The 16,972-nt window shown below is 49.2% G+C and overlaps 1 protein-coding gene across 4 annotated transcripts in view; it reads left to right on the forward strand.

The window, feature by feature from the left end:
• The window catches only part of RAD54B (RAD54 homolog B), a 608,133-nt gene that overhangs the window by 101,112 nt on the left and 490,049 nt on the right, over positions 1-16,972 (forward strand). For 3 of the 4 annotated variants that reach the window (XM_078687026.1, XM_078687027.1, XM_078687024.1), the window contains exon 2: positions 4,632-4,781. The exons of the other annotated variant lie outside the window; for it this stretch is intronic. In XM_078687026.1, coding sequence (XP_078543152.1) covers positions 4,644-4,781 — 138 coding nt within the window. In that variant the 5' untranslated portion in view covers positions 4,632-4,643. The remainder of the gene's footprint in view (positions 1-4,631; positions 4,782-16,972) is intronic. 4 annotated transcript variants of the gene reach the window in all.

Consider the following 16,972-nt stretch of genomic DNA (forward strand, 5'->3'; position numbering starts at 1 on the left):
CATGAGGCATTGTGTTATTATGAGGCATTACTGGCTTTTTCGGGTCTGTAGCACCTCAGAGGCTTCAGCCACCAGCGTCCATGTTACTTCTAACATGGCTGACACCACCTAGCCGGACACAGGCCTGAAAGTCCGGACCCAAATCAGCCCCTCATCCAGAGTACCCGAGTTGGCTATCTCCCCACTGTTTGTCCTGACCCAGTGCTTCTTCACTGCAGTCCACTGAGCCATTCTCACTGCAGAGGTTTTCACCTGTTAACACAACTGAAGCTATTCAGGTGGGAAGGGCTGGGGGGGGGGGAGGGAACAGGGGAAGGGCCCCATGTTATCCTCTGCCAATTGGGGATTAGAGAGAATGTGTGCAGAGCAGTAGGAGGGCTGCTTGCAGTTCTCAAAGGCCCGGCCACTTTTTTGCACCTGGTCTCCTCTGATGTTGCCTTTGCCGCAGGCCCACCTCTCTGCTCAACAATGGGCACTCCACCACATTCACATTATCTCTTTAATACAGAGGTGTGTTTCCCCACTCCCCCTGTATACTACACCTCCCTTCTGCCTTCAATCCATACTACAGGCAATCTCTGCCCCTGGCTTTGCACTCCACCATGCCCGAGGAAGCAGCCGATCCTCGCTCCTGACCACCCTGGCCTCCACTGGTTCTCCACTTGCCTTATCACTGGCTGATGATACGGGGGAGTGATCGGCTTCCCCAATACTCAGACTTGCGCAACCCAACCGAACGCTGGCCCCTCTCTGGATCGTCGGCTAAGGGAGACCCTACCGTCACCCAGATTGTTTTGAATGCCCAGCGGAGGTATCTCACCCAATGTCTTGTTAGGATTATGCTGGGGTTATGTTTCCTCTATGGGAGCTTTCACTTAAACCACCATCTTCGCTTGGCTTGTTTTTAGTCTTCTTAATTTTTGGTACTGCTAAACATTTTACACTCTTTCTCTAGGTTAAGCCTGTGTGCTCTGTGTCACAGCTACCAGGTGTTGAGCACAGGTTTAACTGATTGAAACTCCGTTTTAAATGTCAAAATGAAAAATCCCTTTACACGGGTGATTCTTCACCTGTGGTCTGCTAACCTCTGAGGGCCTGTTGTGAATTCTTAGGGGATGCACAGGTCTGGAGAGCCTAGCCCAAGATGTCTTTTGGAAGGCATCTGGATTGGCTGGGTAAAGAAAAGCCCTAGCGCACTCATGTCACACAAGAACTGTTAATGACAGAGTGGGGTGAGAGAGCGAATATAAAATCAGACCAGTCACCCTTCAGTTTTGTCTAAACGTCATGGTGATCAGCCTTGTTTTAATATCCTGGCTCGGCTCGCATAGCATTGCTCATGTAATTGACTTGTGTGTGTAATGGGTAAATTGCGATCTTTTTTGGACCCATTTCACTCCCAACACTTAAAAAAAAAAAAAATGAATCCATGTTTATTTGCATTTGTCAATATCACAATTAAATTACACACAGGTACTGTGCACACGTATGGTAGAGCCGTATCATGTGATACGATGGTTATAGACAAAGAGAAGCATCAAATAACGTTAATGAGTTCAGAATGGTCGGTTGATAAGTTCAGTGTTGGTCTTTATTTCTTTGTCTTGTTTTGACATACGCCAGCCGACACGTGTTTCATCAACAGGATACAACCTGTGACTCATCAGGGCTGAAGGGGCGCGACGAATATCAGAGAATCGAGTTTGAAAAGTTCCGGGATAAAAGGGGATCGACGTCCGCATGTGTACTCGCTGGACGTCACGCCGCCAAGCAGTGGAATGTTGCTTCTGCGGGTGGTACTTAGGAATGAAGGAAACGCTCCCAGGCCGGGGTCTGGCGGTGGATAATGGAGAGCGTGTCACCCTGTATGTCAGCGAAGTGCAAAGTGAAAAAAAAAAACACAGGCGTGAGCTGGGGCGGAAACCGGAAATGGAAAAGGATCCTTTGACACGCTCTCCATTATCCACCGCCAGACCCCGGCCTAGGAGCGTTTCCTTCATTCCTAAGTACCACCCGCAGAAGCAACATTTCACTGCTTGGCGGCGTGACGTCCAGCGAGTACACATGCTGACGTCGATCCCCTTTTATCCCGGAACTTTTCAAACTCGATTCTCTGATATTCGTCGCGCCCCTTCAGCCCTGATGAGTCACAGGTTGTATCCTGTTGATGAAACACGTGTCGGCTGGCGTATGTCAAAACAAGACAAAGAAATAAAGACCAACACTGAACTTATCAACCGACCATTCTGAACTCATTAACGTTATTTGATGCTTCTCTTTGTCTATAACCATCGTATCACATGATACGGCTCTACCATACTTGTGCACAGTACCTGTGTGTAGTTTGTACAAGTGTCCAGGCATCTTAATGCCGGCTCACTTTTGAGAGGCTTTCAGGTTTCCCTCTATACCGTCTGCACCGTTTAAACCTTCTTTAATTCTATCCATCATCACCACTCCGGCCAGCACTGTGTGAGCGCCGCATACTGTACAACCGAAACCTATAGCTGAACTCCCATCACAATTAAATGCATCACATCTGTGTCGAGATACATTTGCATTGATGGTATATCCACGACAAATCTAGTATTGGCATTCTATCGCACAGACATTAACAGGAGCTTTGGTTCTTTCTACACACATGAAAAAAAATCAATGGAACATGAGACGTCATGCGGAGGCATCTGCCCATTCAGTATTGTTACAATCACTAGCGTGAATCCTTTCCATTTTAGAGCCGCATTGTCCTCCAGGGAGTCCAGTATTTTACCTGAAATGTCCACAGTAACATCCCTTCGAAACATGAGGGCATGCACTAGGGAAGCTTTGCTACACCAATAGGAAAAGGCAGGCAATAGTAGCAGCACAGAGGAACGTTAAACATGTATAGGCTAGCTGGAAAATAGAAGTGGGATTAGGAGGGCACGACATCCCAGATCCACCAGGGATTGCATGTGATTATAAGCATGAGTGCCAGTGCTAGCCAACCCGATCCTCGAAGTAGGTTTACAAGTCAGCTAACCGTGTCTTCCAATCCGCTACTATATTTGTTCAGTCCTCAGGCCTCCATTCGTCTGAGCGCCACAGCCGCCGCCAGTCCTCATTTGAGCTTCGCCTTGCACCAATGAGCTTTACCTAGTAATGTCTGAGCTTTCCAATGCGTGGTTATTAGTCGACGAGCAATCTGCAACTCCAAATCTATGAATCTGTCTGCAGCTTTTGCAGCTTTCAGGGCCTTAACCAGTGCCAACCATGAGCCTTCCAATGTGTACACATCTCTACGGCCACTCACCTCTGTCAGTGCATCAGACACCACTTCCCTTAGTGTTGTGGCCTCCGGACAGCTCCAAAACATATGCACAATATTGTCAAGTGGCTAGGAAGTTGACTTCTTTTCGACACAGTGACTTAAACGCATTTCCTTGTGCAACAGTGCAGCATTCGTTTTTCTGAAACCACATTGCTTAAAATTCCATTTCATTAGTATACTATCGCGACTCCTTGAACATTAAGTGCAAGGCCTGTACACATATTGTGCAAATGTTGTTGTTTGTTATTCATCCTTGAGGCGACATAGCTTCCACAAGAGATAAACAATGTCGGACAGCGGAAGCATGGATACTGCTATTATAAATTCACAAACCTATCCGTATTTAAATCCGAGCAGCACTCTGCTGTGGTTGCGAGGCTGCTTTTTGGAGTCTCAGCCCTGCTGAATCCTGTTTAGCCTCTCCATGGAGGAATGTCGAACTTGCGACCAAGACAGGGTCCTGCATTCACTTACCTTCAGGTAATGAGGAGTTAGATCACCCAGTAGGGGATTCTTGGCAGAATACCCACCCTAGGCAACTAGGTTAGGGAGCGCTTAGCAGGAGTACACTATACAAAGTACTTGTATGCCTGCATATATACACACTGTTTTAGAACAATGGTGGAAGAATTTCTCCTTTTCACTGTTCATGTACTGCAAATTACTTTATCTGCTTCTTCCTGCACCCTTTCCCATAATTCTGTGTTGCTTCTAACACTGGATCTCCTAGCTGAAAATCTGTTTACTGGAGTTTTTCTCCCCCCTACTCTTTCGGCAACCACCTCGTCCGTGCTGCATCTGCATGCAGCCGCCAGGCAGTGCTAATGCTGCCTACCACACCCTGATGGGAGATCCAGGCTGAGGCCTGACAGTGTCGACCAAAGCCTAATGCTGCCACATGGCTCCGTGGCAGAGCTCCGGACATCCACATCGCTTTGTATTACCATGCGCCCCTCCCAACTCCCCCAGTGACCGCTAATTCCGCATTTATGCAGCAGGTAAGCCCCAAATACTACACACCAATGCTGCAAGTGCCTAGAGGAGAGCTCTAGGCTGGCTCCTACAGCTAGCAGACATGTCCCCCATCCATTGTTTTATTTTATGTACATTTTTAGAAATGTGACAAAAACAGTCGCAGACTTCATGTAGAATGATCGTGTGTTAAAAATGAGACACATTTTAATGAAGGTATTAAACTTGAAGTTTGAGGGCGAGTGTGCATAAACATGTCTCAGAAAAGGGACTGTATTTAGGGGTGAAATATTGTACGCTTCTGTTGGATGCAAATTTTACCAAGTTGTGTGCCACTACTGTTTTTCAGATAAATTGAAGCATGAGAAGGTCAGCTGCTCCAAGTCAGTTGTTGGGCAACGTGGCTAAAAAACCAAAGTTCACACCCCCTGGAAAAACAAATGTTTCCTATCTGAATAATGATCCGAAGCAGCTCAGTTCAGTTGTTAAGACTGATCAGGTAAATAGAAAGTTGTATAATTGCGATGATCACCTTCTTGCTATAATTAACTCCTGCTATTTTTTGATTTTGTTACATTGATCTGTTTGGCATTTAATGCTGAAGGAATCTGAAGAATTTTTCCATTTTAAAGTCGTCCAACATTATTTTGCCCATCACTGACATTGTATTGTCAGCATAACGGTTCAATAGTCTATTTATACATTTAAAGGTTTTTCTATTGCGTTTAACAATGTAATGTTATCTGATCAGCACTTATATAAAACAGTTATGCTATTTATATGGCTTTGTAGTGCTTTTGAATTAGTGGTTAGTTTTAGGTCATATTTATTTAGTGGGATGAATGTGATCTCTGATCCAGCCATAGCTGTTTGTAGTGTACTATATTTGTGTGTGTTTTTCTACTGTAGGGCTTTGCTGGGTGTTGTGTTCCTTGAGGGTGAGCGGTTGTCCATCGCTTGGCATGAGTAGGCTGTACAGTTCAGGTAGTAAAGTTTAGTTAACAGCACGTATATGGTGCTTTGTAACCAGTTTTTGTTGTTTTGCACAGGTTACTGATTGTGGTAAATCAAACTATCCTCCATTGATAGAAAATACGCATATGCCTGGTTTGGAGGTCTGGTTGCTAAGTTTGACAAAGATGACCTATCTTGAAAAGGCAATACATTGACGCTACTTTTCTCTTGACAAATTAGTTCGAGTTTGCCTCATTATAATATGCATTGTTTATATCCTATTCTATTGGCAATGGATGTATGCATCTGGTTTGCTGTTTATCTTGGGTGGGTGTTGTCTTTTCTGATCTATGTCCGTTGTGTATCCTTTTAATGTTTTTGTTGCTTTATTAATCGGCCAGCGTAGGTGGAAGGTTGTATTGTTAGAAGGATGGAAATTTGGTTTAATGAGTGAGGAAGTGTTTTAAAAAAAAAAAAAAGAATTATTTATTACATTTTAGAACAGTGCACAACTTACATCGATTATACCATCGCAGCTGATCTTAATTATAGCAAATGCATATTAACCCTATAACTGCTGGGCCTTTCCCCCCACAGTGCTGAGCCCTTTTCTGGCTATTTGGGGTAGTTCGTGATTAGTCCTCTGTAACTTTTTGACCACATGAGGTATCCACGCCACTTTTGCGTCCTTTTCTTCCAACATCATGGGGATTCTAAAGGTAAATTAGCCAAAATACAAGTAAATGATGTTTTTTGGGGGGGGGGGGAGGGCTACAGATGAAAGTGTCTGTTTCTTTCCCTGCAAATGGTATAAAAAGGGTTTGTGGTGCTGAAATCATCATCTTCCCAGCTTTCAGGGACAAGCAGGCTTTTGTCAGAAAAGCAAACATTTTTTACACAGTTTTGGCATTTTTCTGGGACATAGCCTATTTTTGCTATTTTGTGTGCTTTCAAACTCTTTCCAGTTAATGGTAGAAATGGGTATGAAAGCAATAATGCATCCTGGACAGCTATATATTTTGGAAAGTAGACCTAATTTTGAATTAATCGAGGGGTCATTTGTGTAGCTCCTTCAAGGTTTCTTTATGGAAATTAAGCGGCCTGGTCGCCCCCCTGCTCCTCTACGCCTGCCACTGCTGCCCTGCTTACCTGCCGAGAGCCTTCGCCGACGCCGCCAGCAGCGCCCCAGCCGCCGCTGGGCCGCCCGCTCTGCCGGACGCGTTCCCGCGCCTCCTGCCTGCGGCCCCCGCCCCCCCCGCCACACGATTGGTTAACCCCTTCCCGCCTCCCGGCGGACCCGCCCTCCCTGCTCCCCTCTTAAGGGGACCTCGCCTGCCTCTAGGGAGCGACCACTGCGCCTCTGGCCTGGTCGCCCCCCTGCTCCTCTACGCCTGCCACTGCTGCCCTGCTTACCTGCCGAGAGCCTTCGCCGACGCCGCCAGCAGCGCCCCAGCCGCCGCTGGGCCGCCCGCTCTGCCGGACCCGTTCCCGCGCCTCCTGCCTGCGGCCCCCGCCCCCCCCCGCCACACGATTGGTTAACCCCTTCCCGCCTCCCGGCGGACCCGCCCTCCCTGCTCCCCTCTTAAGGGGACCTCGCCTGCCTCTAGGGAGCGACCACTGCGCCTCTGGCCTGGTCGCCCCCCTGCTCCTCTACGCCTGCCACTGCTGCCCTGCTTACCTGCCGAGAGCCTTCGCCGACGCCGCCAGCAGCGCCCCAGCCGCCGCTGGGCCGCCCGCTCTGCCGGACCCGTTCCCGCGCCTCCTGCCTGCGGCCCCCGCCCCCTCCGCCACACGATTGGTTAACCCCTTCCCGCCTCCCGGCGGACCCGCCCTCCCTGCTCCCCTCTTAAGGGGACCTCGCCTGCCTCTAGGGAGCGACCACTGCGCCTCTGGCCTGGTCGCCCCCCTGCTCCTCTACGCCTGCCACTGCTGCCCTGCTTACCTGCCGAGAGCCTTCGCCGACGCCGCCAGCAGCGCCCCAGCCGCCGCTGGGCCGCCCGCTCTGCCGGACCCGTTCCCGCGCCTCCTGCCTGCGGCCCCCGCCCCCCCCGCCACACGATTGGTTAACCCCTTCCCGCCTCCAGGCGGACCCGCCCTCCCTGCTCCCCTCTTAAGGGGACCTCGCCTGCCTCTAGGGAGCGACCACTGCGCCTCTGGCCTGGTCGCCCCCCTGCTCCTCTACGCCTGCCACTGCTGCCCTGCTTACCTGCCGAGAGCCTTCGCCGACGCCGCCAGCAGCGCCCCAGCCGCCGCTGGGCCGCCCGCTCTGCCGGACCCGTTCCCGCGCCTCCTGCCTGCGGCCCCCGCCCCCCCCGCCACACGATTGGTTAACCCCTTCCCGCCTCCCGGCGGACCCGCCCTCCCTGCTCCCCTCTTATGACGCCCCCTCAGCGACCGCGCAGCGGACGCGCGCAGCGGGAGCACCGATTGAGCGCCGAAGGTGCGCCAAAGGTAAGCCCGTCTGCGCCCGTCCGTGCCTGGACCGCGCCCAGTGCCAGGACCCCTGGCCCCCACCGACAGAAGACGACCCGACGGACATACGACGCCGCCACCCTCAACGCACTCAACGCCGGCCGAACCCCTGGATGCTACCGAGCCACCCCGAGACGCACCCACGGACCCTTCATCTGCCAGTCCTGCAAGTTCTCCTGCACCCGGACCTGCACTGCACCAGCACCCACCAAGCCGAACTCCAGCAGCAGCCACCTGAAGTGCATCCTGCTCAACACCCGCTCCGTCCACAGACACGCCGTCGAGCTCTGGAACCTGCTCGACACCACAGACCCAGACGTCGCCTTCCTCACGGAAACCTGGATGAACGCCTCCTCAGCACCCGACATCGCCATCGCCATCCCAGACGGCTACAAGATCATCCGGAGAGACCGCGTCAACAACACAGGAGGAGGCATCGCCATCATCCACAGGAACACCATCCGCATCACGACCAACACCGACGACACCATCGCACCCGCTGAACACCTGCACTTCCAGATCCACGTCAACCCCAAGACCACCCTCAGAGGCACCCTCATCTACAGACCCCCGGGACCACGCACACAATTCAGCGAGGACATCGCCGACTTCATCAGCCCGCTCGCCCTCCCCTCAGCCGACTACGTCCTCCTCGGGGACCTCAACTTCCACCTGGAGAACAACGACGACCGCAACACCACCACCGTGCTGGAAAACCTCGCAAACCTGGGACTCAAGCAACTGGTGACCACCCCCACCCACCTCGCCGGACACACACTCGACGCCGTCTTCTCATCAAGCAAAGACATCGCCTTCAGCCACGCCACAGGACTCCACTGGACGGACCACAGCTGCGTCCACTTCACCTTCAGAAGAACGACGACCCACCACCACCAGCAACAGGTTGCCCGAAGAAGCTGGAACAAGATTACAGCCGACCAGCTCGCCGCTTCCCTGAGTCAGCACCCTCCCGCCAGCTCAGCGAACCCCAGCCAGGCCGCCGACAACCTCACGAAGTGGATCAGCAACTGCGCGGACGAACTCGCCCCTCTGAGGACCCCGCCCAGCAGACCCGGCAGCAAGAGAGCCCCATGGTTCACCGACGAACTCAAGAGCTCCAAGAAGAACTGCCGAGCCCTCGAAAAGGCCTGGAGAAGGGAACCAACACCGGACAACATGACCACCCTCAAGCTGGCCACCCGGAAGCACCACCAACTGATCCGCGCCACCAAGAAAACTGCATTCAAGGACCGACTGGACAACAACGCACACAACTGCAAGGAACTCTTCAACATCGTGAAAGAGCTCTCCAACCCCAACGCAGGAAACAACGACATCACCCCATCGCAAGACCTCTGCAACTCCCTCGCCTCCTACTTCCACAACAAGATCGCGGACATACACAACAGCTTCAGCAGTCAACCATCGCACACAACGACCGCAGCAACGCCACCCACCACCAACCTCCGCGCCTGGACTCCGATCAGCACCGATGACATCGTCCGCATGATGAACTCCATCCACTCCGGATCTCCGACCGACCCCTGCCCTCACCACGTCTTCAACAAGGCCGACACTGTCATCGCACCCCACCTGCGGGACATCCTCAACACCTCCTTCGACACCGCCACCTTCCCGGAGAGCTGGAAGCACGCCGAACTCAGCGCTCTACTAAAGAAACCAACAGCGGACCCCACCGAACTCAAGAACTACCGCCCCATCTCGCTCCTCCCGTTTCCAGCCAAAGTCATCGAGAAGACCGTCAACAAACAGCTGGCCGCCTTCCTCGAGACGAACGGATCCCTCGACCCTTCACAGTCTGGCTTCCGAGCCAACCACAGCACCGAGACCGCCCTCATCGCTGCCACCGATGACATCCGAGCCCTGATGGACAACGGAGAAACAGCGGCCCTCCTCCTCCTAGACCTCTCCGCCGCATTCGACACGGTCTGCCACCGCACCCTAGTGCAACGCCTCAGCAACGTCGGAATTCAAGAGAAGGCACTGGAATGGATCGTCTCCTTCCTCGACGGAAGAACACAGAGAGTCTGTCTACCACCGTACAAGTCAGAGGCCACCGAAGTCATCTGCGGCGTCCCTCAAGGATCCTCGCTGAGCCCCACCCTCTTCAACGTCTACATGAGCCCCCTTGCGCCCATCGCACGCCAACACAACCTGAACATCATCTCCTACGCCGACGACACCCAGCTGATCCTCTCACTGACCAACGACCCCGCCGCTTCCAGAGCCAACCTTCACGAAGGGATAAAAGCTGTAGCCGAATGGATGACGACCAGCCGCCTGAAACTGAACTCAGACAAGACGGAAGTCCTCATCCTGGGCTCCTCGCCCTCCGCCTGGGACGACTCCTGGTGGCCCCCCGCCCTGGGCTCCGCACCCACACCGACAGACCACGCACGCAACCTGGGCTTCATCCTGGACTCCTCCCTCTCCATGACCAGGCAAGTCAACGCCGTCTCCTCGTCATGCTTCCACATCCTGCGCATGCTACGAAAGATCTTCCGGTGGATCCCCACCGAGACCAGGAAGACGGTCACCCAGGCCCTCATCACCAGCCGACTGGACTACGGCAACGCCCTCTACGCCGGAACCACCGCCAAGCTCCAGAAGAGACTCCAGCGGATCCAGAACGCCTCAGCCAGACTCATCCTCGACATCCCCCGACGCAGCCACATCTCCGGACATCTGAGAGACCTGCACTGGCTCCCCGTCAACAAAAGAATCACCTTCCGTCTCCTCACCCACGCACACAAAGCCCTACACGACCAAGGCCCGAGCTACCTCAACAACCGCATCAACTTCTACGCTCCCAAACGCCACCTCCGATCAGCCAGTCACGCCCTCGCCGCCGTACCCCGCATCCGAAGATCGACAACAGGAGGAAGGTCCTTCTCCCACCTGGCCGCCAAGACCTGGAACTCCCTCCCAACCGACCTGCGCCTGACCCAAGACCACCTTTCCTTCAGGAAGAAGCTCAAGACCTGGCTGTTCGAGCAGTAGCAGCACCCCCCCCCCCCAAGCGCCTTGAGACCCTCCGGGTAAGTAGTGCGCTATATAAATGTCCATGATTGATTGATTGATTGATAGAAAAAATTTGAAAATTAGTTGAAAAAAACAGCCATTTGTGTCAACGTTTTCACCTGTAACTACTTCTAATTATGACAGCTGTTTGAAAGCAATATACCGTTACATCTGCTGGAATTTTCTGGTTCTGGGGATATATAGGACTTGTAGGTTTACCAAGAACCCGGCGAACCCAGAGCCAATAAATGAGCAGCGTCTTCCAATGGTTTTTTATTATGTGCCGGCAACTAATATTTTAACACTGGGAATTCTAATGGAAAAAGATAAAATAAAAAAACAATCACTATATTTATGTTTTGTCGATTTTAAAGCTGCCTTTGACTGTGTTGATAGGCAAATGTTATGGAGGAAACTAATGGCAGTAGTCCCTGCCTTTTAACCCCTTCCATGCTCATGACGAGCTCAGCTCGTCATGCAGTACACTGCTCGTGTGCTCATGACGAGCTGAGCTCGTCATGAACAATGGGTTTAAAGGAAGTGCAGCATCCGGGATGAATTACCTTAGCATTGAAGGTGTTAAATGTAATTCAATTGTTATATACTCAAACCTGGACAGGAGTCCGACTAGGGAATGGTTCAAGGCTTTCTAGGAAAATCAATACAACTCCAGGTTTAAAGCAAGGGTGTGTTTTAGCTCCATATCTATTTAATTTATTTTTATCTGATTTTACGCCTGCAATGAACAATGAGTTAACAGACTCACCAAAGCTGGCTGAGAAACAAATATCAAATTTACTGTATGCTGGTGACGTCGTCCTGCTAAGTGAAACAAGGATAGGGCTGCAGTGATTAATAAACAAAACATCAATATATTCGATTGAGAATAGAATGACAATAAATGAAACAAAAACAAAAGTAATGGAAGTCCGCACCAAGAAGCGGAAGTGCAGTAATATAAATGGTACCTCCAAAAGCTGGAAAAAGTTCACTGCTATAAATATCTTGGGATACTGTTTGATGAGAATTTATCTTTTTCAGACGATAAAATGGAGATGAAGAAAAGAGCCAAAAGCTTACAAGAGGCCTTTCGCTTACTTTAGAGCTCATTGGGAGGTCCAACTTACACCCCATTAATAAAAGTAATAAAAGCAAAATTGCTCCCTAGCCTCACATATGGAAGTGAAACTCTTCGTGGTTTGCATTCTATATTACTAAATAATGCTATTACAAAAACATTTAAACACTTGTTTCGACTTCCATCCAATGTATCGCCTGCACAGATCAGGCTGGAATTGGCTTTTGCAATCAACAACATGGGTTAGTACGTTGGAAACAAATCAAAACTAATATTAATAACCCAATGTGCGGTTGGCCATCCCCTGCGAGCCGGAGGGCGGAGCCAGGAGCCCGCGCTTCCCACTATTTATTTCAATGAGCTGGTGGACGCGCAGCGGACGGGCGCGCCGATGGCGCGCCTAAGGCAAGCCCGTCTGCGCCCGTGGGGCCATACCCCCTGTCGGTGGTATTCAATCCCCGCCTGCCGCCATTAGCTACTCACGCAACGAGCTGCTGTCCTATGCCCCTAATCTGGGCAATCATCAAGGACAATGTACGCAGACCGGTCCGGGGCTCTCTTACGGCCCAATATCTTGCCGTGCTTGTAGGTGGTCCAGTATGGGCCATTCTCAACCAGGCTCCCCGAACACTCAGGAGTACCCGAAGCTTCTCTGCCTATATTTCAATGCTAGATCCCTTCCCAAGCATTCCACTGATATATGGGATCTGCTGAAGGAAAAGAACCCTGACCTGGTTTTTATCACCGAGACTTGGCTAACCGACACTAATGCCCCAGACTTGGCCAATGCATTATCCAGCAATTAAAAAATTATCAAACAAGTAGGGGTGGGGGGGTTGCTATTATTTTTAAAGATCACCTGACCTGTCTCCCGGTGCAAGCTACCTCCTACAATGAACATCAAACTCTCCCTTTCCAACTACTACACGACGGACTCGCCATCCTAGCAGGAGCATTAATCTACAATCCTCCTAGCAAACAAGTCAAATGTAGCGCCAAACTACTCACTCAACTTTTACCAACTTGTTTGAAATATAATCACTACCTAGTAATCGGTGATTTTAACATGCACTATGAGAAAAAAAAGACACTCTAGCGGTCTCCCAACTGGAGAGTGATATGAGGATCCTCAAGCTCTAACAGTGGATAGAGGGACCGACCCATAGGGCGGGTCATACACTCGATCTACTCTTCTCCAACATCAAAACCATAGACATTCACGAGATCTTGCCATTACTTTGGACAGACCACTCTCTTATAGTCTTCTCATTGGGTTTGCCCACTAAACAAACACAATCCAGGGTAACCCATCAGATCTCTAACCGAGTTTGGAGGCTAGTCAATGAAGCCAATTTTGAAACTCATTTCTTAGATGCTAATATAGAGTTCTCAGACGACATCACAGCATGCGTAGACGCTACAATTCTTAAAACAAAGATCTATCAAACATTAGACAAGCTGGCCCCTATTTGTAAATCCCGGAAACTGCCCCATACAGAAAAATGGCACACCCCTAAAAAGCCTTAAGAGGGAGTGCCAGAAATATAAATATAATCTCGCCATAAAAAATACAAAACAAATTACTATTCCCAGCGTATTAATGAAAACTGCAACTCAGCCAAAGAACTTTTTAGAATTGTAAAAGAACTCAGCAAGCCGTCTAGCACAACTCAGACCCTCACCCGCTCGGCAGAGGCCTGTGAAAGAATTAGCGCCTTTTTCATTGAAAAAATTTGAAAAATCTATACCACCTTCAGTCCCCAGAGTTCCCATGGCACAACCATTGTAGCAAAGACTGCCGCGGCTGCCCCCTGTTCGGAAGTCGCCCCAACCTTGGGCAGTTTTGAGCCCCTCACACCAGATGAGGTCCTAAGAGCTATGAGCACAGTAAAATCAGGATCCCCGTTGGACCCCTGTCCCCATTTTGTTTTCTCAAATATTGCCTCCACACTTAGCCCTTTGATTACCCAACTTTTTAACAAATCTCTAAGAACCGCCATCTTCCCGGATCTATGGAAACACGCCTCAGTGATCCCCCTCCTAAAGAAAGCTGGGACGGACGTCCTCAACCCCGAAAATTACCGCCCCATTTCCCAGCTCCCCTACCTTTCTAAGGTACTGGAGAAATTGGTAAATGGCCAGCTGACTAAGTATCTGGAAACAAATCACCTCCTTGACCCCTCCCTGACTGGCTTTAGAGCCAACAACAGCACAGAGGCAACGCTGCTGGCTGTGCCGGACAGTGTCAGATCATGCACCGACCAAGGTGGGGCGGTGGCTGATACTGGTGGACCTGTCAGCGGCATTAGACACGGTCTCCCACAACTGCCTGCTGAACATTCTCTATGAAAAAGGTGTTAACTTCTCTGCCTTAAGCTGGCTACATTCATTCCTGAGCAATCGTACACAAGCAGTGCATATCGGCCAATTTCATTCCAAACCCAGCCCCATAGGTTGTGGTGTCCCCCAAGGGGCCTCGCTAAGCCCGACCCTTTTTAATGTTTATATGTCATCTCTAGCTAAAATTGGTAGGAAATGGGGCATTGGCATCTGCTCCTACGCGGATGACACACAACTAATGGTGGCCTTGGATGAAAAACCAGACACTACCAAATCTAAATTGCACAACTGTCTTTCCGATATGGCACAGTGGATGCACTCACACTGCCTGAAGCTGAACGCCGGCAAATCCGAAATCCTATTGTTTGGCGGTGCCAAATTAGTGTGGGACTCCTCCTGGTGGCTGCCCACCTTAGGCAAAGCCCCTATCCCAAAACAACACGCTAAAAACCTGGGGGTTATCATGGACGACGCCCTTTCCATGAAGGTTCATGTGCGCTCCCTCTGTGGCAAAGGTTTTGCCATTCTAAAGCTTCTAGCTAGACTGTTCCCCTGGATACCACTGGACTGCAGACGCTCGGTTACACAAGCTCTGCTGGTCAGTCTCATGGACTATGGCAACGCCCTATTTGTAGGCATGAATGAGTACCTATACACACGCCTACAAGTACTGCAGAGTGCAGCAGCAAAACTTGTCTGTAATAAAGGAAAGTTTGACTCCGCCTCAGATTGTTTGAGGGAACTGCACTGGCTGCTTATGCGCCAGAGGGCAGTCTTCAAACTGCTCAGTCATACTCTTAGAGCTCTCCATAAAACAGGCCCTAAATTACTCCAGGAGAGGATCGAATTATATGTTCCCACGAGAAACTTGCGATCGCTCCAATCAGCTCTTGCCAGAACCAGACGCATTAACAAAGTAAGGACAGGAGGTCGCTCGTTTTCCTATCTAGCAGCCAAGAAGTGGAATGAGCTTCCTCAGGACTTAAGACTTACCACCAATTACCTTCAGTTCCGGAAAAAATTACATATTTATTCCCTAAACCTTAAGCATTGGCCTTCTAGCCTCAGCTGCAGATTTATCAGTCCTAGTATCAGCGCCTTGATATCCCTCGCGATGAGTGTTGCGCTCTACAAATAACAAATACAATAAAATACTGTGGCAAGAGATGCAACAGAATGAAAAATTGTCTTTCTATAAATATTTGCAAAAGGCTCTTGAAGAACTGTCAATCGTTGAGATCTGGGAAATGTCCTTAACAGCACAAAGTTTTAAGAAAACAATGAATAAATCAGTTAAACATTTATCCCTTTTGAAAGACAAAGAGCTGTTTACTAAGCGATCTCATGCATGATGTTGGTCCAGGAATATAAAAGTCTAAAGGTACAACTGTATTTAGAAATCCCAGGGTCTTTACAAACCAAAAACATGTTTATGAAAGCAAGATTCGGCAACTTACCAGGCTTAAAACAGGCATTGCCTTGGCTGAGACAATCTATGCCGACTCTATGCAGACTGTGCATGCTATGGGATGAAAGTATTACTCATTTGGTTTGTATATGTGCATTAACCCCTTCCATGCTCATGACGAGCTCAGCTCGTCATGCAGTACACTGCTTGTGTGCCGATGACGAGCTGAGCTCGTCATGAACAATGGTAAATATGGATCTGCAGCACAGAGCATGAATTGCTGTAGCATTCATGTGGTTAATGATGGTGGAAAGAAAACGATATTTAAAAAACTGCTTCATTCACAGAGGCGTTCGTACATGCAGACATGCTAAGGTAGTTTGTTTTAGACCAACGGATATTAAAATGAACGCCAATTTTCTTAAATTTTTGATACTTGTAAAAAAGAAACTAGATGCTTGTGAGTTGAGCCCAGTAAATCTGGAAGTTTAAAACCATTAAGGATAACATTTTGTTCTATATTAATGAATTTGCACATAAGTAATGAGATAAATATTGTTTCTATCCATATTAAGCCTTGGAAAAAAGATGGACTGATGTAATATTTAAAAATTATTTTCCGGATCCTTTTGAGAAAATTATTTTGAGATTATTAGGAATTTTAAAATTATTTCTTTGTAATTTTAATTGGTGTTTTTTTTAAGACTGTTCTAATTTTAAGATTTGTATTAATCATGCAATTAAATGTATCTAATCTTACTATGTACCGAGTATATAGCAATTAATTTGGGTAAATATATACATGGAAAAATCTGCATGAAAGACACCTATGTGTTTCTGCAATTGGAACAAAATATAGAGTGTAGAAACGGTAGATATTTGCACATTTTTGAAATTGTGAGTAGCCATACTAGCATGAGAATTATTGCTCATTTTTCAAAATGACTTCTTTTTTATACATTGTCTTTCATTTGGAAGGCAGAAATGCTTCGAAAGTCAAACGGTAATAACAGTTGCTCTACAATTCTGTGTTACCCTAAGTCTCCCGATTAAAAAATGGTACCTCACTTGTGTGGGTAGTCCTAGTGCCCACGACCGGAAACGGCTCAGAACGCAACATGGTCACACTTTATTTTTACAGTGAAAACTGACCCTTTTTTTGTAAAGTGCCTAGCTGTGGCTTTTGAACCCTAGCTCTGCCGGCACCTAGGGAAACCTAGCAAACCATACATTTTTGAAAACTAGACACCCAGGGAAATCCAGGATGGGGTGACTTGACTGGCTCTCACCAGGTTCTGGTTCCCAGAATTCCTTGCACCTCACATTTCTGTGGTGGATAGTTCTGGAATCTGCGTGGATTCACAAAATTACACCCACCCTGCGTTCCCCAAAGTCT

Source organism: Lissotriton helveticus, chromosome 4_1 (assembly GCF_964261635.1).
Source record: "Lissotriton helveticus chromosome 4_1, aLisHel1.1, whole genome shotgun sequence".
Lineage (NCBI taxonomy): Eukaryota > Metazoa > Chordata > Amphibia > Caudata > Salamandridae > Lissotriton > Lissotriton helveticus.